This window comes from Heloderma suspectum, chromosome 4, assembly GCF_057233095.1.
Source record: "Heloderma suspectum isolate Gila_16-S chromosome 4, 16-S_ref, whole genome shotgun sequence".
NCBI classification, from domain to species: Eukaryota; Metazoa; Chordata; class Lepidosauria; order Squamata; family Helodermatidae; genus Heloderma; species Heloderma suspectum.
Window position 1 is genome coordinate 267645297 of NC_139461.1, and position 20677 is coordinate 267665973.

The window sequence follows — 20677 nt, forward strand, 5'->3', positions numbered from 1 at the left end:
GTGGGTGGATGTACCGCATTTGTGCATAATCTCTCTTAAAAAACAGCAACAGCTCCACTGTCTGCACACACCTTTAGAGGCATGGGTGGCATGAGGAGGAGGTTCTCCTCTCAAATTTCCCCCCTGCTTCCAAGCATCTTTCCGGGGCAGTGGGGAGGGATCTTGCAGGTGGATGTGGATGCTTGATAGGGCTGGAGCAGATGTGGGAAACTTACGGCCTTCCCAGACGAAGTTGGACTCCAGTTCCCATCAGCCCCAGCCATCATGGCTATTATTGTAGATGATGGGAGCTGTAGTCCAGCAACTTCTGAAGGGCCACAGGTTTCCCACCCCTGGGCTTGAGGAACAGGTAGGTGATAGGCTGGTTGAGTTTGAGGTTAGGTGCACAAATTTGGGTGCAGAACTGATTAGGAGCCTGGTAGTGAGTTCAAGAGGCAACTGGGAATGCTTTTCACTAAGGGTAGGTTCACACATCCTCACTTTTTGACAATGGCATCATCCAATGGTGACTTGCATGTATGTGAATGAGCCATTTCAGATAAAACCTGGCAGAAGGAACTTCCTTAACCCCTCATGTTGACATACATGCAAAGCATTCCAGTTTACACATTCACCTGCCATCTCTCAAGGGTTGAGTGATGAAACAACTAGAAATCCAGAGAGGTACATGCATGTGTATGAACTGGCTGCCAAATGCACTGACATTGATCAGAAAGGGTTTGGTGCAAGGAAAGCTGGAGTTGGGCAGAGGAGACCAAGAGTAACTTCTGAGGCAGTTAGATGAAGGGGTCAGTTGGGTATAAAGATATAAGTAGCTGAAAGGATTTGTATACTGAACAGGGAGTGTATTTGGAGAGTAATTGCAGCATGAAGGGAGTGGTGGGTTGCTCAGAGACAGCCGTAAGAAAAATAAAGGTGGGCAAAGGAGATTCTAGGAAAGAGCAGCCTGATTTGTGCATATATCTTCCCAAACAGAATTCAGACACGCAGGCAGGCAAATTTAGGGTTGTCTTTTCTTCCTTTTCCATTCCTGTCCCCCAGCACAGGCTGCATCGCCTGTAAAGTTGATGAAGAATGCTAAGAGCAGATGATGGAATCACAATGAGACTTGCTGGGAAAGGAAAGAACCAGAGTAGGGAGAGGATTAGATATATTTGACTAAGTACAGTATCTTAGCCCTAGAGTCATATTCATTACCTGCCTTGTGACTTGATCTGGCTATAACTTGGTTTACATTGGTTGGGGCCTTTCAGCATGCATGGATCTGTAGCAGTAGAGCAGTAGACCTTACATTCAGGGCCAGTGGGGCTGATTTCAGAGAACTGACAGCACTAGATTTATCTTTGGTATGTAGTGCTCATAATTATGGAGTGAACAGCTGGGGTGTTTTGCCTGCATCCTTTAAAATATTACTTCAGCCTTCCAGTGCCCTGTATGCCCTGGCCGTGGGCTGCCAATATTTAGAGGTGCTGAGAAAGTGATAAGCCAGATCCAGGTTTACTTACAAGGAGACTTTATTGAGCACTTACAGCACACAGGCGTACCAATGGTTGGATCAGACAGCTTCTCTGAACCCAGAGCTGTGGTGCACGATGGGTTTTATACCATACATGTCATAGCAATGAGGCAGTATGACAGGAGCAAGGGTTAATTAGGGTTCATCTACAACTTTCCCAGCAGAGCCTACATTGCTTAGTAACATATGTGGCAGAAGCAAGACTATCATAATATTCCCAGCACAGCTATCTGTAGCTTTAAGATAAACATAGCTTCAATTCCCAGGCACATCCAAGACTCTGATAAGATAAATGGTACCAGAGCTCGTTAGCATGGAATGTGCTGAGGCGGTCATATCGACCTTTGAATCATCTTACAAGCCAAGAGTCCCACCTGCAAGGGACATGCAACTAATAATGAACAAAAGCAGAGAGCATTATGGATCTCTAAGCCTCTCTAAACTACTGTTAGCTTGCTTACAGGCCTGGGGCCTACATGCCCTAGTTGCGCAAGGGGTGGACAAGTATTGGGCAAGTGCTGAGCGCTGTGCCTGCTTTATGCATTAGCTGTGCAAATGCTGAATCTTAGTTGGGAATCTTGTGTGCCTCTCTCCTCCCTTATCTGAGCTTGTGTTTGATACACAGAAGCGCCGCTCTGGACGCCAGGTGAAGCGCAGGAAGTACAACGAAGACCTGGATTTCAAGGTGGTAGATGATGATGGTGAAACGATAGCTGTACTAGGAGCTGGCCGGGCTTCTGCACTGTCTGCATCTACCTTGGCCTGGCAGGCAGAGGTATGGCTGGAGGACGAGAGAATGCAGTAGCAGTGTGACACATGCAGTGGAAGCTGGTGGCTCCAATATCAGTGGGGCTTCGCACCTTGGATAGCTCCTTTAGAGTTCTGACTGGTTCTTGCCGAAACCTGGAGCGGATTCACTGCCCCACTGACATTGGAACCACCAGCCTCCACTGTGTAGAGGTGTGGGTTAATATTTGCAAAAGTTTGACCAAAGAGTTAAGTATTCAGTAGCGCTGTGGCCAAATCCATGGGTTTTGTTAGCTAAACTCTCACAAGTGAGTGAGCTTGTCCAGCTGTGGTTCTCAGGCAAGTGTTCTTTGCATGTGGTAATACACTATAAAAATGCAGTGAAAATTTTTCCTGCAATTTTTAAGCTGCTCTAACTGTGTGCAGGGGGAGGCCACTTAACTGACCTCTCCTCTGTGCTTCTGAGTGTAATCCTACGCATGTGTATTTGGGTCAAGTCCTGCTGAATTCAGTGGGACTTATTCCCAAGTAAGCATGTATAGGATTGCAGCTTTTGTTTCCCAAGTATAGGCCTAATCTGACCTGACTTCTTAATACTACTACTTATTTTTACATAATTTTCTAGTATGCATTACGATTTTGTGTAAAGTAGCCATTGGAGCATTATATCTAATCCATAAGCAGTGTAACTGATTGCTGAAAACCTCCATTTTAATTGTAGGAATGTAGAGCATTCCCCAAAAGTATATACAAGTCACAGAAAAATAGCTTCAGTTCTTAAGTTCACAGTTCATTTCCAGTGGTGGCCTTTAGTGCTTCACACATTACTTCATTTTACACATGACCAAAACAAGAAACTAAAATGGATATGCCAAGGACATTTTTCTAAACATGTATGTTGTACAGGTATATTCTCTAGGGAGCCTACATGAACTGTGGCACCCTCTATACATTCACCGGCTGCTCTTGTGATCTGGGATGATGTTTAATCTGGAGTATCGGCAGTCCCATGTTCTTTTTTTTCCAAGGTTCGGTAATGGTACAGGACAGAATTACTCCAGGGACTTGCTGGTCTGTTTATTCCAGGAAAGCCATTAAGTTCGATGTGAGAGCATGAGACAATGGATTCCCCTCTTCTAATGTGTGCAACTTTGAGATAGTAGATGCCACTGTCGTGTCAGGATAACTAACCTTCCTATCTCTGGATCCACAGGAGCCTCCCGAGGATGATGCCAACATCATTGAGAGGATTCTTTCCTCTAGGATGGTGCATAAGGAGGTGAGTCCTTCTCTTGTTTTGGAGCCCTAACCAGACTCTTTCTAGTCAACAGGTCTAATATTATACCTGTTGACTAGAACAGGTCATGCAACAGGTATAATATTATGGATATGGTTAGGCCATGGCAATTGCAATAAAGTAAATCTGTAGGGATTCTACTTTATGTTGACTTTTTGGGTAGAGGCTGTATCATTTCTATGTTCTATATACTACCTAGCATGGTATTGGCCCTAAATAAACGTTCAGAACTGTTAGTAGTAGCAGCAGCTGGTGCAGCTGAGGGGGAGAAAGAGAGTGTATGTGAGGGAGAAAAGTATCCTACCGGAGCAATAGTTTACTTTTCATAGAAAAATTATACAGTGTGGAGGAAGAATAGTGCATTGCAGGCAATTTGAAGATATATTCTGCATTTCATGGAACAGTAATGTGGAACCCAATAGTTGCATATATAACCGGGGGGGGGGGGGCAGAGAGAGGGAGAGAGAGAGAGAGAAGATGGCGTTCCCATAGTGATTCTCTCTATAAGACTTGCGATTTTTAATTTTCTTTAAAAAAAAAAGTTTTGAAAATAGTTCAGTTTTCCACTATTGTTTGATTATGTATTTGTTCAGGGTCGACAACTTTGGCTGGCTTTACTGGTCAACCAAATATTTGTTGTCACCAGGACTTCCCTTCCCTTGAGAGGCAGGATGCTGTCTGCTCCTCTTTCTATCTCTAACCTTGTAGCTGGGGGTGTGGGAGGCAGAAAACAAGCCTGGTGTTGAATGGTGGGAGATTCATGACAGATAAAAGGAAGTATTCCTTCACACAGCGAACTATGGAATTCGCTGCCACAAGGTGAAGTGATGGCCAACAATCTGGATGGCTTTAAAAGGGGATTAGACAAATACTTGGAGGATAAGGCTACTGGTCATGATGGCTATATATTATCTCCAGTGTTAGAGGCACTATGTCTCTCAATACCAGTTGCTGAGAGAATGAGTTGAAAGGCGCTCTTGCACTCATGCCCTGCTTGTGGGCTTCCCATGGTCATCTGGTTGGCCACTGCAGGGACAGAATGTTGGACTAGATAGGCCTTTGGTCTGATTCAGCATGGCTCATCATATGTCCTTAAGCCTGGCTGCCCCAGCAGCTCAGGACTGGAAGGGGTGCAGAGGATCGCCCTTCAGGTACAGAGGTAAGTTGATGTGCCTCTGCTTCTTCCCCTTCAGCTCGGAGCTTGGGTTGCTCTGCTTCTGTGCCTATCAGGTACTCTGAGCTCAGACAACTTGTTGGGCTAAGGGCAAGTCTTCAGCTTGGAGCTGAGTGAGGAGGCAGAAGCGTATTGGCTTGGACAGGTGCTCCAAGCTCAGAATACCCCTAAAGGCAAAGAGGGAAGCCCACACTGTTCTGCTTTCCATCTCCAAACTGAAGTGGGGAGGCCGAATTGCCTCTGTGTGTAGCTCCAGCTTCAGGCACATCATGCTCACCAGAGCCTGGCTATTCTCTCATGGCGAAGGGGGTGAGTGAGAACCCTGTATTTGTTCCCTGTACTTGTTTATTATCTTGAAACCAACTAACTGCTCATGGAGCTTAGCTCACCAGTTTTAAAATGTTGGGACTGTAATCTCTGGGCTGACATAAATTTGTCAAGGGGGTGATATACAATTTCTTCCTTTGTGCATTGACTGTGTTGTGTGGCCTAGTAAATAGTAGGGGACTCTTGGAGCTATGCAGTCTCCTCCTGAAGCATATGGGGGAAATGTTGCATTGCCTTTTCTTGTTCCCCAGGACTATTGAAAGATGTGGAGTTTCACTACCAATTGGGGATGGGAACATACTTCGCTGCCTTCCACTTACTTATCCCCCTCTGCTTTACTTGCCAACTGGGGTTCTACATTGTCCTTGCAATGTGCTTGAGAAATCTCTTGTATCCCATGAATTTAGATTAGAGCTCAGTTCAGGTGAGATCACACTGGCTATGCAGTGTGGTCCTAGCCTGGCATGTGTCTTGTACAAATGATGCTTACTGAGTGCTTGCTGTGGTTCCAGACATACCCTGGAGGAGCAACTTATGAACTGGAGGAGTTCTACGTAAAATACCGCAATTTGTACGTATAGCATCTGTTTTTTTCTTACCCCAGTGTGTTGCTGTTATGCATTGACTGCCCAGAACACATAGATAATTCCATCCCTCCTCTCCATTCTCATTGTCTTCTCCTTTTAGAGCCCAAGTGCTAATTCCTTGCACCATGTTCTGTTTCTGTCTTCACATTCCCTGCTTCAGTGTTTGTCCTGTGGTCGTTGTCCCTTCTCTGCCATTTCCTTAGCGTGGAAAGCCTGATGCCAGCGTTCTCTTTCCCAGATTTATAGTTTGGCATGAACTTCCCTTCACCCTATGGGTCATCTCTGTTAGAAGCAGAGGCTGACCACTGCCTACAAGTTCCACTCACCTGCCACTGAGTAGCATCCTCCTCCTCCTCCCTGCACTTTCTGGATATGCCTTTTAAGATGATGTCCTCATTTGCTTTCCCTTATTATTTGGGGGCACAATTCATTTCTTAATACCCTTAATGGTGTTCTCTGTCAATTCACAGCTCTTACTTGCACTGTAAATGGGCCACAATGGAGGAGTTGGAGAAAGACCCGCGAATCTCCCAGAAGATTAAACGCTTCCGCAATAAGCAGGCCCAGATGAAGCACATTTTCACCGAGGTGAGCAGTGTACCTGCCAGGCTGGTCTGACATCCTGTCCTCAAAATATTTGATGCATCACTTTGTCAAGGCTCCATTAGCCGGGGAAACTTTCCCCCTGCATTAGCAACATACATTCATGTAGGCAGGGGAACTGCCATCCTCTGAAGCCGAAATGTGACTGGCTGCCACAGAGGGGGCTTCCAGGAATGGCCAACATTTCATGAGACGTCTTTTTCCACTTAAATACGTGTGTACATACATATGCATGCGCTTTGTTGGTAGGTCAGTCTCACTTAATCTCAAATTTAATATGAATTTATCATTCTGCTGCCAGGCGTGTTACATGCAGCTTTTTCCATGCATCCCTGGTGGGTGTAAATCAGGGCAATATGAAATTGAAATTGCTTTCTAACTGTGGCAATAAATCCTTGGAGTTTTCAGCCCTTTGTCAGTACAGGTTCTTGGCACAAATGCGAAACGTTTCTCGTGGAAAGTGTCACATCGTTCCCTATTGTCTAGGATGAGCAGCTGCTCCTGTACTTGACACACCCTGAGATATTCCCCTTCAACCGCCTAGTGAGAAAGCCAGTTCTGTCTTGGGTTTCTATAGTTTTTCATGCCGGAACACTTGGGGTTTTTAAAGACACGCTGCTGTGTTAAGCAATCACACGTCTACATTCTTCCCTGTATTAGCACCTGAGGTGGAGAGAGAGAGAGAGAGAATGAGAGAGAGGAAACACAGGCAAGGATAAATGCCTGCTGACAGCCTAGAAATTCAGAGTTGTTGCCCCAGCATTATTAATAAGCTGTCAGTTTATTTATAACCTGGGAAGGGTTAGGGGTACTAGCGGCCCATTCTTATGAAAATACAAAGTTCTTGCATTTGGGACAGAGCAGAGCAGGGATGTGAGCCCTTTGCAATGGCATCTTGTGACCTCTGTGTGATAGCATCTTGCCCATTAAGCAAGGGATCCAAGGTAGCCAGAATCTTTTTTAGGAACGTGATCTTGGATGCCTGTCCTTTTCTGTTTGATAACCTGCTGTTCCCTAGCTGGTTTTAACAGGGTGCCTCATGTTTAAATGGTGGTGTTTAGGTAGGTGTTGTGGAATTGGGCAGGGGGAGGATGATTTTCTCCTAAAGTAGTGATAGGAAATTGATGCCCTAGTGCAGCCTCCCTCAACCTGAGGCCCTCCAGTTGTGTTGGGCTGCAACTCTCAGCATCCCCCAACCAGCAGAGCTGGGAGCTGCAGTCCAACACATCTGAAGGGTACCATGTTGGGGAAGGTCAGACTAGTGATTCAGTGTGACCCTTTGTGGCTTCCCGTTACAGATGTGTAAGCTTTCTCCCGGCTTACCCTGAACCGTGAGTGAATGTTTAGAATGTTCAGAGTGAACAACGTAAATCCTTAATTTATTATTCATTTATGTATTACATTTCTATACCACCCAGTAGCTGAAGCTGTCTGGGCAGTTCACAACAATTAAATCCATAAAATGCAACATGATGAAACATAAGAGAAAAGTTTAAAACCACAGGATGAAACTACAATAAAACCTAGCCACAGTGCAAAGATTTAAAATACAGTAACATATTTAAAAACAACTGAAACAGAAAGACTACAATGCCTGAGAAAATAAGAGGGATTTCTCCTGGCATTAAAAAGAGCACAACGTAGGCGCCAGCCTCTCTGGGGAGCTCATTCCACAACCAGGGTGCCACGAGAGAAAAGGCCTTCATCTTAGTAGCCACCCACCTCCCTTCATTTAGCAGGGGCTCCTGGAGAAAGACCTCTGAAGATAATTTTGGGGTCTGGGCAGGTGTATATGTGAGGAGACAGTCCTTCAGGTAAGGGTTTGATGCAAACACTTGAAAAGCGCAGTTAATGTTTTTCCATTGCACCCCTCCCTGGTAGTCTTCCCAAGCTTCCTCATCACCCCCCTTCCCCCAAAACACATTTACTGTGGGCAAGAGGATGGAGCCAAAGGGCTCCCTTCCAGACAAGAGGCCTTGTAAGGTTTCAGCTCTAAATGATGTATGGAGTGTTATTTCCTGCCAGAGGCATGTAGTGCTTTTCCCAAGGTAATGTGTTTTTTGCAGTGGGGAGGGTGGCATGGGAAGAAACTAGCAGGGAAAGTGGTTGTAGTGGTGGCAGGGTGCAAACCCCATTTCAGTTTTGCCCCATTTCATAGGGGGCAGACCCTGTTCAAAATTGGGCAGGATATGAGGCTGTTCACACAACACGCTAACCCACACAGTGGTTGAGTGTGGGTTGTTTTGAACTGTGGGTTAGTGTGTTGTCTGAAAGCAGCACATTTTCTGCAGGGTGGGTTATGATGTTGTCTGAATGCAGCCAGGGTGGCTTGTTAACCATGCAGTGTGGCTTGTTAACTACCCTGAACAACCCAACAACAAACCATGGGTTTTCAAGGTGGCTTGTGTGAGAAAATAAACCACACTGCATAATTAAGCCACCCTGTCAGTGATCAGACAACATGATAACCCACAGTTCAACAAACAACCCACTGTTCAAAACAACCCACACTCAACCACTGAGTGTGGGTTAGTGTATTGTATGAACAGCCCTCAGAGTGAGGGGGAAATTTGCATTATAAGCTGCCTGCACTCAGCTCTCAGTTATGCCATCTCTGCTTCCTATCTGGACCCCAATGCTGCTCCAGATCCCAAGGAATACCCCATCCCTTTCACATTTATGTACTTTTACTGTTCTAGAGATGTGAACGCCTGAGGGTAAAAACCAGAGAAGTGTGTGTGTGTTCGTGTGAATGGTGATCTTTTCCTACTTTTCCCCTTCCATTTTTACCAGTTCCAGGTAGTGTTGGAATTGAAGAAAATCCATTTTGTTATTTTTTTCTGTTTTTTCTACCCCATGAGCCTTTACATCTTTATCCAAGTCGCACAGGCAAAGGGCTCTTTTGAATTCCCCCCTTCCCAGCATGAGCAGTAGAAGAGGCTTGGGTGGAATTCTCCTTTTAGCTGTGTAGTTCCACTTGCCTGTGTCTTGGGTTATGCATTAGTTGGCAGCTGAGGCACAGAAAGAAAATTTTGCCAAAGCCTCTGTGGCCAAAGCCTTTGTTGTTTCTACCAGAATCCTGAGGGAGGGCCTGCCCAAGAGTCTTTTGCCTGTAGCTTAGCTTGTGTGGGAATGAGCCAGTAGGTAGAACCAATGTTGCTGGGCCTTCGGTTCTTGTAATATAGCTTCTGTAGTTAAAAAAAGAAAACAAGTTGCTGGCCAAAGAATTAATGCTTCCCTCCTGACTAGGGCAGGAGAAGGAACACCTGCTTGCCTCAGCTGATGTGGCTTCCTTGTGCCCTGATCATCAGTGCCCTTGTTTAATGGCTTCAGAAGCTGTTGTTTTTGTCTCCTCCTCCTCCAATCTAATTTTAGCCTGTCTTGATGTACCTCTGTTCTGTTTTCTATTCTGCCAGCCTGATGAAGATCTGTTCAACCCAGACTACGTGGAAGTTGATAGAATCTTGGAGGTGGCTCACACAAAGGACTCCGACACTGGGGAGGTAGATGTTGTTCTCGGCATGATAGCAGTTTGCAATTCACAGCTTCCCAGTCCCTCCGTTTCCGTGGCTGACCATGGAGTGGGAGGTGGTAGGAGCTAAGTGCAGTAATCTAGGGTTTTCCCACCATCTGTCTGTGAGTTGCCAGTGGTGTTACAGCATGGTAATTGCAGAAGCCTGTGCAGTTTGTTCTGCTGACTCAGCAAGCCCAGTGCCAGAAACACTGCAAGAAATGAAATGCAGGGATGTCTGAGTCCCCAGCATTGAGCCTCTGCAGGACACATTTAATTTTTTTCCCCTTGCTGAAGATGAAAAACTGGGTTTCTGGCAGTTTGTTCTTGATGCATGTATGTTCTGTGAATGAGGCTTCAAGGCCTCCAGCTGGATAGAGGAAGGCAGGATGGACAGAAAAGAAGCATGAGAGCTTCACATGCTTTGCCCAGCTCTTAAGTGTGCATGGCACAGCAATTTTTTGAAATTCCTTTATTCTCCCAATGTGGAAACACACATATTCATTCCAGATATTATGCGTTCCTTCCCTTTTCCCCTAGCCACTGATACATAAATAAAGGATAGTTCCATAAAAGTGCTTCTCCTTTGAGCTGATGCGCAACTACTATGGGAGATCTGTCATGTCTGGTGGCCCTGGGTTGGAGTTGGTGTTGGGGGAATCCACTTGGTAGTTCAGTACAGTCTGTTGTGCTGCTGTGCTGCTTCATGGAAGGGGCTGTAGCTCAGAGGTAGAGCACCAGCAGGGCCAGGCTCTGGGGAGGGCCTGGGCAAAATGTCCTCTAGTGTCCTCTTCCTCACCTAGTGGGCCTTGGTGGGCTCACCTATGTGCACTGGCAGCTCTCCAAGCAGTATCAGGTGGCTGGCTCTCACCTCCCTTTTTATTTCTCACAGTGCCCCAGAGTGATGCTTAGTCAGAGGCATTGTAGAAAATATAAAGGGTGGCTAGACTGAAGTGCCTCGTACTGCTCAGAATGCCAGGCATTGCGGGGGAAAAACTAAGGAAGCCCCAAGGCCTATGAGGAGTAAGCCCTACAAGGGCACAGGATCCTTAGCAGCTTCCCAAGGATTCCAGGCACTGACGCTGGCCCTGAGCACATGCTTTGCGTGCAGGAGGTTCAACCTTGGCATCTCCAGGTAGGGTTGGGAAAAGCCCTTTCTGAACCCCTTGAGAGCCACTGCCAATCACTGTAGGTAATACTGAGCTATAAGGCAGCTTCCTATGTTCCTATGCATGGGAGCCGGCGTGGTATTGGCATAAGGTCCATATTATTCCTGCTTTTTCCAGTAACAGTTAGCTTGCTGTCTCCCCTACCTGTTGAAGCAGTGGTAGAAGAATGAACAAACATGTCCACTACTTTTCAACCTAGCAAACCCCTTCCCTCCTCTCTCTATTGGCTAAGCAGGGAGGGACTGACTTCATTCTTGCAGTTTAGCTAAGATCCCCGTGTTTCATCAACATGTTCTCAATTTATAAAGCAAAAGTGCACACTTGTAATTTTGTAAGGCATAACTAATAGGTTTTAAGTATTCTGAGTATGCACGCTTGCTTAAGAAGAAGCTTGCTGGATCAGACCAATGCCCACTTTTTACAGCATTCTTTGCAAGAATCCCAACAACCAGCAGATCTTCCTTCTGCTCACGGCTGAGTTAAGATATGTGTGTGTTTTATACAAAGAGCCTCCTCTGCTTCCAAAAGACTGTTATGACAGCTGGCTATACAGTTGTGTCAGGCATCATTACACCCCAGCATTCAGTTCCTGTTAGTCCTGATGCAATCCCCCCCTTCTCTTCCATTTAAGGATTTATGTAACAGATTTTTACCTCCTTCAGCTTGCTTAAAGCTCTCACCTAGGCTTACTGTGTTTCTTGGTTTGTGTATGGAGCACGTTTCCCCAAGGAGTCCTGTCACTTGTTCTTTGTCACTTCTTTTCTGAGCCCTTGCTGCATCTCCTTTGTTTTTCCTGGATTGCAGGAGGTGACTCACTACCTGGTGAAGTGGTGCTCGTTGCCTTATGAGGAGAGCACTTGGGAGCTGGAGGAAGATGTTGACCCTGGGAAGATCAAAGAGTTTGAGTCTCTGCAAATCCCACCTGAGATCAGGTCCTTGGTAAGCATAAAAGAAGCTGTAGCTCTGTGAATGGGGTGGGTGGGGAGTTACTTGTGCGTGAATTGATCGCATATTCAGGAAGATGTTGGTATGTAGTGTTTAACAGCTGCAATTCAACCTTTTCATCTATCTCACGATTTCAAAGCTGCCTTAGTATTAGATTCTCCCCCAAATTGGCAGTCCCTTTTATGCTGTTGTTCCTGCCCATGTTTTTCCCTGCCACTTCTGCTGAGGCCAGTCACCTTCCTCTGTTACTGAGCTTTCCTCTCCTACCTTCATCCAGATGACTTGCAAAGCACCTGCTGGTCTCACCTTGGCAAGTTACACAGTGGTGCCGTTGGCTGCTCATGGTCCCTGTGTTGGCACCTGTTCACGACTTGTGGGCCATGAGTTCCAGTGAGGTGGTGCAGGGGTGCTTACAGGGGCTATGCTCGGCATGAAGATTTGAAACTATTGGCTCTCTGACATGAGTGGAAAAAAGGGGATCTGCACAAATGTAGCAGGCAAAGCCAATAAACTTTGGTAGTTACTTAATAATCAATAATAATTGGAGGTAATTAACATGCTTTGCATGCAGAAGATGCCAGGTTCAATCCCTAGCAGCAGCAGTTAAAAGGATCAGGTCATGGGTGATGTGAGAGAGTTCTGCCTGAGACCCAAGAGAACCACTGCCAGTCAGAGTAGGTAATACTGGGCCAGATGGACAAACAATCTGATATAAGGCAAAATTCCCAGTGTATTTCACTGAATCTCCATTAAGAGAATTTGTTCACCAGTTAGTTAGGTTGCAGTGCTATGCACATCTGGCAGTAAGTCACATTGAACGTTATAAGATTGTGCCGAAAGACACAACATGACACCTCCTTTTTTGTGAAGACGTGTATAGAGCAGGAGTTACATCTTCAAACATTACTCTCTGTGAGCAGAGCTGCATTTGCTCAGTGGCCTTTTTGGTGCCTGGTCTCTTTCCTAACCCTCAAAGAAGTTGGAATATGAACAGTTGGACATACTTTACCATACTTTACCATGGTGCAGGAGTAGGCAGTCTGGTGCTCTTCAGATGTTTTGGCCAGCCAGCATGGCCAGTGACTATGAGTCACTATGGGAATTGTAGTCCAAAACATCTGGAGTGCACCAGGTTGCCTACCTCTGAAGGGAAAATCACTTTCCTCCAGGAAATTCATAACTCTGGATGAGATCATGTGTGGGATATTTTTGTGCCAGAGGGCCAAAAATACGTTTTAGTAGTGAGACCTAGTGTTTTATGTTGCATTGTTCCACTATGTTACAAATGTGCTGACTATTGTATTTTTGATCAGAAAGGAATTTTGCCACAGACCCTGTTTGCTTGATTTTTTTTTAAAGCCCTTCATCTATAGGATATGGTTTGAATCATCCAAAACTTTCTGTTCTGTAAATACCTTGTTAATTCCTGCTCTGTGGCACAATGTGATCTGACTCACGTGAGTGCCCTAACTGATTCTGTGCCCTGAGCCCCTGTGGGAAAACTTGTGGGAACAGGCATTGCTAGGTACCTTACCAGGCTCCCAGGATGTGATCTGGCCAAAGAGGGGAAGGGAAATAAAGCTCCCTCCGCACCCATGGAAACGGTCTCTCATTTGTGGGATGAGAAACCTTGCTCCGTCCTTGGGAAGCCTCTGTGTGGACATCCTCTCCCTTGCCTTGATTAATGCCTTGATGAATGACTACTTCTATTACTACTGCTACTAGAGCACTGCCAGCGTTCAAAGCATTTCACATATGACGTCTCATTACTTCCCCGCTCTGTAGTCGTAGAGCAGTGCCAGGATAATGTCACTTCTTGTATCCTTGTAAATTATTAAGTCAGAAAGCCCATGCCATTCTCCTCAGCATTTGAACTTCTTGTGTCACTGTCAGGGACTCTACCGCAGTGCTGTGATCTCCTGCCTTTCCACCTCCTTCAGTGTGCCAGGGTCTATTTCAGCCTTCCCCCACCCGGTGCTCTCCAGGTTGTTTGGACAACAGCTCCCAACGTTCCTGACCATTGGCCCTGCTGGCTGGGGCTGATGGGGGAAGTCCAAAACATCTGGAGGGCACCAGGTTCAGGGAGGCTGGTCCATTTCCTTTGTTTTTTGTTACTGTGGATAACAGGCTGTCCTGGTGGAGCTTTAGGGCCGCTGTGATTGGTTGCTTCCCCTTGTGTAATAGGTCAATCCATAGGAATTTGATGTGTGGAAAATCCTAGGAATGTAGGAAGCTGCCTTATACTGAGTCAGACCATTGGTCCGTCTAGCTCCGAATCGTCTACACTGTCTGGTATTGGCTTTCCAGGGTTTCAGAGAGGAGTCATGTCCAGCCCTGGAGATGCCAAGGGTTGAAACTGGGACCTTTTGCATGCAGAAGATGTTCTCTGCCACTGAGCAACAGCACTTCCCCTGCCTTAGAGTAAGAGTGGTGGTTTGAGTTTGATGGCCTTTTCCTTTTCAGCCCTTTGAAAACTGTGAATGCATGGCAGGTATTCTGTAGCTAATACCATACATATACATAAAATATATCTTACTGTGGAATATGAAGAGGACACACTGAGGATCTAGTTAGCAGCTGCAATCAGTTTTGGAAATAACCTGACCAAGAGAAATGTAGTCTTTGCACCAGTCACTGTACTCCTCTCTGTTTTTCCCTTCAGGAGCGTCCTGCCTCTGAGTCCTGGCAAAAGCTGGAGAAGTCTCGGGACTATAAGAATAACAACCAACTGCGGGAGTACCAGCTGGAGGGAATGAACTGGCTGCTTTTTAACTGGTACAATAGGTGAGTTGCAGATAGCACAGGGGCATCCTTAGTGAACGTCATCAGTTACATGAAGAGTTATTCTTGGGACACTCCAGAGGCTAAAAGAGTTCAGCTTGGCTTTGGGGATATTGTTGGCTTGTCGTCTTAGGCACTAGCAGGATAGCTGGTGCAAATGTGCCTATAACCTATGCGAAGAATGTGGAGACGAGGAGAAATGTGTAACTGTTGGAAATATGCAACATGGGAAGTTAATCCAGCAGTGTGTACACGTGTTGCTGCATATGTCTGTGGGTATGTACCATCTGTATTTGCTGATGTGTGGTGTTCACTGCAATGGGATGTGGAAATGAACCCTAAGAACAGAGAAGGATATTTCAAAGTAGGTAGATGAGTAAAAACCTGATGAGTAAAAAGACCTTGGTAACGTGTTGTGTCAGGGTTAAAGCCAGGAATTGTCTCCAGGGGGCCTTGCCCAGCAGTGTGCTTCCCAGAGCTTGTAATGAAGGGGTGCAGAACCTCTTCCAGCCCAAGGGCTGGACTCCATTTCAGGGAAGCTTTGGGGGGCTCCATTCCAGTGGATGGTGGGGCGAAAGGCAAAAGCAGAAGGGGAGGCAAAGGCAAAAGGGGGTGGAACCAAAATCCCAGCATATTTTACCTTAAAGCTCTTCCTGCCAGTCACTAAGCCTTAGGAGAGGAATTTCAACCTTTTAGAATGGGGGGAAAACTGCACAGAAGCCGGGAAACCACCCAGCAATCGGTGGTTTGGGGAAAGGGGCCGTGGCCTTCTGAGGAAACTCACGGGGCCAGATTGGGACCCCAAGATGGCCATATCTGACCCCTATTTTAATGGCTGCTTGTGGTGTTTTTGCAGGAAAAACTGCATTCTGGCTGATGAAATGGGTTTGGGGAAGACAATCCAGTCCATTACATTCCTCTCTGAGATTTACCTGATGGGCCTTCGGGGTCCATTCCTCATCATTGCCCCACTCTCCACCATCACCAACTGGGAGCGAGAGTTCCGCACGTGGACAGAGATGAATGCTATTGTGTACCACGGTAGCCAGATAAGCCGCCAGATGATCCATCAATATGAGATGGTGTATCGGGATGTGCAGGTTTGTGATGCTTACTCCATCCTTGGGCACCGTGTTGCTGTTTGTTCACTTCCATTGGGAATATGGCTTGCAAGTCTGTCCATGATGCTCTAAAGTGGGGTGGGGGTGGTGTATCACTTGCCAAGAAAGGGGTTTTGTTGCTTTTGGGAGTCTCAGCCTAGAGCTGATCCAAAAGGCCAATCTACATGTAAGACATTTGGGCCTGTGTGAGTTTTGTAGCTGGCTCAGTGCTAGTCCATTTTGGGGGACCCTGAAAGTGGGATTCAGGCTGTTTCTTCCCCACTGTCAGATTCAAACAAACTGCTTTACTATAGCCCCAGAGGCTGGACAGCAGAGAGTGGAACCCTACCACCTGGAAACCTTGGGGAGAAACTTACTTGGCATGGACTGCTTGTCCCTCAATGGGATCAAACTGAATTTAGTGTTGCCCCTTGTGCAGTTATGGATATGCTCAGTATTATATCTAATATATGGATAATGGAATTATGCTAGGTATTGGCAACTGAGGTTACTGGTGGTGGCTAGTTAGTAGCACTGATGTAGTTCCATGGCTTCGGCTTTAAGTGGAAATTACTAGTCCCCTTTTGCTGATTTTGAGAATGGTGCTTTCAGGTTCCAAATACTTTGGGAAAGCTCTCAACCAAGAACCACTAAACAGACTAATCTTAACTGATCAGTCCTGGCTCGTGTACTAGAGAGTAAATTCTCGCCTCTTGTTTTGGTATCCTCAGGGCAGCCCTCTTCCAGGGCTCTTCAAATTCCACGTAGTCATCACCACCTTTGAGATGATCCTGGCTGACTGCCCGGAGCTGAAGAAGATCCAGTGGCGCTGTGTGGTCATTGATGAGGCCCATCGGCTCAAGAACAGGAACTGCAAATTACTCGAAGGACTGAAACTCATGTGTCTGGTGAGAATTTCCTCATTGTGTCACTCTTCTGTGGGACCCTGACCCTGCCCATGGCAGGAATATCTGAAAGATGCTGACTGATGTGCATGCGTGTGTGTGAGTGAGTGTACACTCCTCTCATTGCTGTACCGTGGCCTGTATCCAAGATATTGCTCTGCTATAATGCAGCACAAGCCCTGAGGTTTATGGTGTGTTGTAAAAGATTGTACTTCATTCCATGATTCTCAAAGGCGCCAAAGGGAATATTCTCTTATAGCTGCCAGCCAGCTACGTGCTACTTCCCTCATGTGCATACTAGAGGCAAAGACAGCACAGCGTTTCTCCACACTGTTTTTCAATTATACCCTTAGGAGAATTGCAATGTCTTGATGAAACTGTCAGTCAAACCTTGTGCCTTCTGAGTGCCTTTTGCAGCAAACAGCTTGAAAAGTTGAAAAATTTCCTGTAGGAAGATGGCTCAGAGCCATTTGTCTTGGCAAAGTTATGTTTGCATCTCCCTCAGATGGTAATGGCCTGGGCAGAACAGGTGCTATTGTAAAGACTGAGAATACCCAATCAAAAGCAGACTCTTTCACCAGCAAAGTGGCCTGTTCTGGAAGCAAAAGCCCTGCAGGGGCACAATGCAGGAGCAGAGTCCAGCCCATCCTGTTATCTCAGCAAGTGTCATATCCTGATTTCTCCCTGCATGGTGAATAGGAACACAAAGTGCTGCTGACTGGGACACCCTTGCAAAACTCAGTGGAGGAACTTTTCAGCCTGCTCAACTTCTTGGAGCCGCAGCAGTTCCCATCGGAGACAGCCTTCCTGGAGGAATTTGGGGACCTCAAGACAGAGGAGCAGGTAAATTGGAAGGCTTGTAGGTTTGATTCTTGGCTGAGGCTGAGCAGGGGCTCAGTTCAGTCCTAGAAAGTGCAGGTTGGGTTGAATTGCTAATTGCTTAGAGATGAGCTTGAGTGCTCTACTGGGTCAAGACCTTGGAAGCAGTAGGTATTCTGTGGGCAAGCAAAACTGTATGAATGTAAACAAACATCTGGTGAAGCAGAGAGTTGCCCAAGTTATGGCATGCCCCTTCTTCTCTTGGGCAAAGCAGATCTCCATTAGTATTTGGTTTTGCACCTTGACATGTTTTTCTTGAAGAGAACGCCACCCCATCCAAGTACTACTACACACACAACATTCCCAGGCACCCTTTTCAACATGTCCTAACATCCTTCATATACAAATATCATAGTCCTCATCAACACACAGATGCTAACATGATATGCTTTACATGTGCCCAAGAAATCTCCACACTCAGTTGCATTGGAAGCCATGTTGCTTATTTGCACATGACCCTATTCACACACAATTCCATTTTTCACTCACTGGCACCTACACAATAAGTAAGAAAACAACTTTCTAGGCATACGTATACTACCTTGTGTATACTGGTTGCATGTGCAAGTTTTCCTGCTCAAGACTGGCAAAAGGAAAAGGAAGTAGATGGCTTTGCCCTAACATGAGGGCAAAGCCATCTACTTCCTTTTCCTTTTGCCAGTCTTGAGCAGGAAAACTTGCATACACAACATTAGAATGTACAAGGCTGAGTTCTGGTCAGTTACTTATTTGACCAATGTGCTGGGCTTGGCATCACAGAGAGCCTTTCTATGTGACTTCCCGGAGTTGCTGTCTGAGCACTGTTCTAGATAAGCACAGTTCTAGTTAGTCGTTCTTCTCAACCTGGCAGGTTAAGAAGCTCCAGTCCCTCCTGAAACCCATGATGCTGCGACGGCTGAAGGATGATGTGGAGAAGAATCTAGCGCCTAAACAGGAGACCATAATTGAGGTAGAGCTGACCAACATCCAGAAGAAATACTATCGGGCCATCCTGGAGAAGAATTTCAGCTTCCTGTCCAAAGGTGCTAACCAGCACAACATGCCCAACCTCATCAACACCATGATGGAACTGCGCAAGTGCTGCAACCACCCCTACCTCATCAATGGTAAGGGGTGGGGCTGGGAGCTGGACACTCCAGCACACTTGGCCTTCTGATGGGGAAGTGATGACACCGCAGTTTCCTCTTTGCCCATCATCAGTAGACAGGGGGACTCTCTCTTGGCACCTTCTTGCTAGTAGATATATGGGGTTTTCCTTAGGATGGTGATGTCATGACTACCACTACTTCTTATTTGTATCTGTGTGGCCTGGCAGCACTAACACACTGCTGTCAATCAACGGCTGTGGTTGCCAGAAGGACCAGTTGCTGATGGGTCAGAGATGGAGTGGGTGCATGCATGGAAAGAAAATCTGCCAGTGTGTGCCTGTAGAAGGTCTAGGAAGTGTCTCCTACACCCTCCTTGCATTTCCTTTACAAAAACCACGGTAGGCAATAAAGAGCGGCACCTAAAGCTCTCTGCTGGAAGTGATGTGTGGTAGGAGTGCTTTTGAGTGTTACTCATACAACCTGAGCCCCTAGTGAGTTTTCCCCCCTCTTTCTGGGCCAGGGGCAGAGGAGAAGATCCTGGAGGATTTCCGAAAAACGCACAGCCCAGATGCTCCTGACTTCCAGCTGCAGGCAATGATCCAGGCAGCAGGCAAGCTGGTGTTGATTGATAAGCTGCTGCCGAAGCTGATTGCAGGCGGGCACAAGGTGCTGATCTTCTCCCAGATGGTGCGCTGCCTTGATATCCTGGAGGATTATCTCATCCAGAGGCGGTCAGTACAGCCCAGGAGCTCGCACCACAGAGAGCATCACCTGGATCAGTGATACCCTTCCAGAGCATGCCAGGCTGATAGGCTGTACTGTCATCTTCCAAATGCATGCATATGTATCATATTCTTCTCACCCTCTGCCCAGGTTCTCTTCTTCATCCCCTTAGCTTTCCCTTTCCCCTGGAGTTCTCCTCCTATGTGCACACTGTTTCTCACCTTTCCCTTGGAGGGAAGAAGTGAAGGGCCATGTTGTGAAAGCAAGACGAAACCCAGAGCTCTTGCATCTCATTTGCCTGTATCCATTCTCCTCTGTGCATATGAGTCACAGTCTGCCCCTGATCCAATACCCTGGAGGACGTTAGTGCCTACAGATAATTCAGGGGATGGAGAAGGGAGGAAGCACAGCTCGGTGGTAGAGCACAGACATGCTCATGGTAGAGCACAGACAGAAGGCCCCAGTTCATTCCCTGACATCCCCAGTTAAAAAGGATCAGGTAGCAGGTGATATGAAGAACTTCTGCCTGAGACTCTGAAGAGCTGCTGCTAGACATAGAAGATGACATTGGGCTATGGACTAATAGCCTTGAACTGGCATAAGGCAGTTTCATATGTTCCTAATTAAGAAACAGATCAATAATTCCCATATCACTCTAAAACTATTAAGAGTTGTGTGGTATCTTAAAGAATTGCCACATTTATTATGGCATGAGATTTCATGGACTAGAGTCCACTCCAATAAAGTGGGTTCTAGTCCATGAAAGTGTAATGTCTTAGTCTCCACAAGAGTTTTTGGTTGTTTTTGCTGCAACAGACTGGAAATTGTGCCAAGTCACTCTGTGATCTATGCTGTTGCTTCCTCTCTGTGTGTATAGATAGCTTCAGCAGCCTTCTGTCTTGCAGTTTATTACTTCCTCTGTAGTGCATACCTTCCCTTCCATGTGGACCAGGCACTGCTGCCTTAAAAGCACCTCCCAGGCAGAGTTTCAGCCCCTGGGCAGCAATCTTGCAGCTATCACCAAGAATCTTTCTCCAGGCTGTGACTGTGAGGAGGGAAGACGCCTACTCGAAGTAGTATCAGAAATAGCATAAGTTACAGTGTCACGCCTGGGAAAATCCTGGGCATTAGAGTGCCTGGCTGCTGCCTAGAACCTTGATTCTGAGACCTAGGAATTTACAGCATTTTTCAAAGTTACATAGCATTTGTGCCTCAAAATTTATAGAATTGAATTTCCAGCTCTTTGCAGTAGTAATCTTGCTGCAGGACTACTTTTTGAATATTGGTGTCCTTTCAGAGAGAGAGAGAGAAAGAGATATCCTGGC

At 46.3% G+C, this 20677-nt stretch overlaps 1 protein-coding gene across 5 annotated transcripts in view; it reads left to right on the plus strand.

Moving 5' to 3' along the window:
• CHD6 (chromodomain helicase DNA binding protein 6) overlaps window positions 1–20677 on the plus strand; it is a 160345-nt gene that overhangs the window by 95861 nt on the left and 43807 nt on the right. For all 5 annotated transcript variants that reach the window (XM_084853779.1, XM_084853781.1, XM_084853783.1 and 2 more), the window contains 12 exons: window positions 2142–2291; window positions 3477–3542; window positions 5574–5632; window positions 6119–6236; window positions 9668–9754; window positions 11736–11870; window positions 14539–14660; window positions 15514–15757; window positions 16489–16665; window positions 17362–17505; window positions 18392–18647; window positions 19150–19360. In XM_084853779.1, the coding sequence (XP_084709905.1) occupies window positions 2142–2291; window positions 3477–3542; window positions 5574–5632; window positions 6119–6236; window positions 9668–9754; window positions 11736–11870; window positions 14539–14660; window positions 15514–15757; window positions 16489–16665; window positions 17362–17505; window positions 18392–18647; window positions 19150–19360 (1769 nt within the window). The remainder of the gene's footprint in view (window positions 1–2141; window positions 2292–3476; window positions 3543–5573; window positions 5633–6118; window positions 6237–9667; window positions 9755–11735; window positions 11871–14538; window positions 14661–15513; window positions 15758–16488; window positions 16666–17361; window positions 17506–18391; window positions 18648–19149; window positions 19361–20677) is intronic.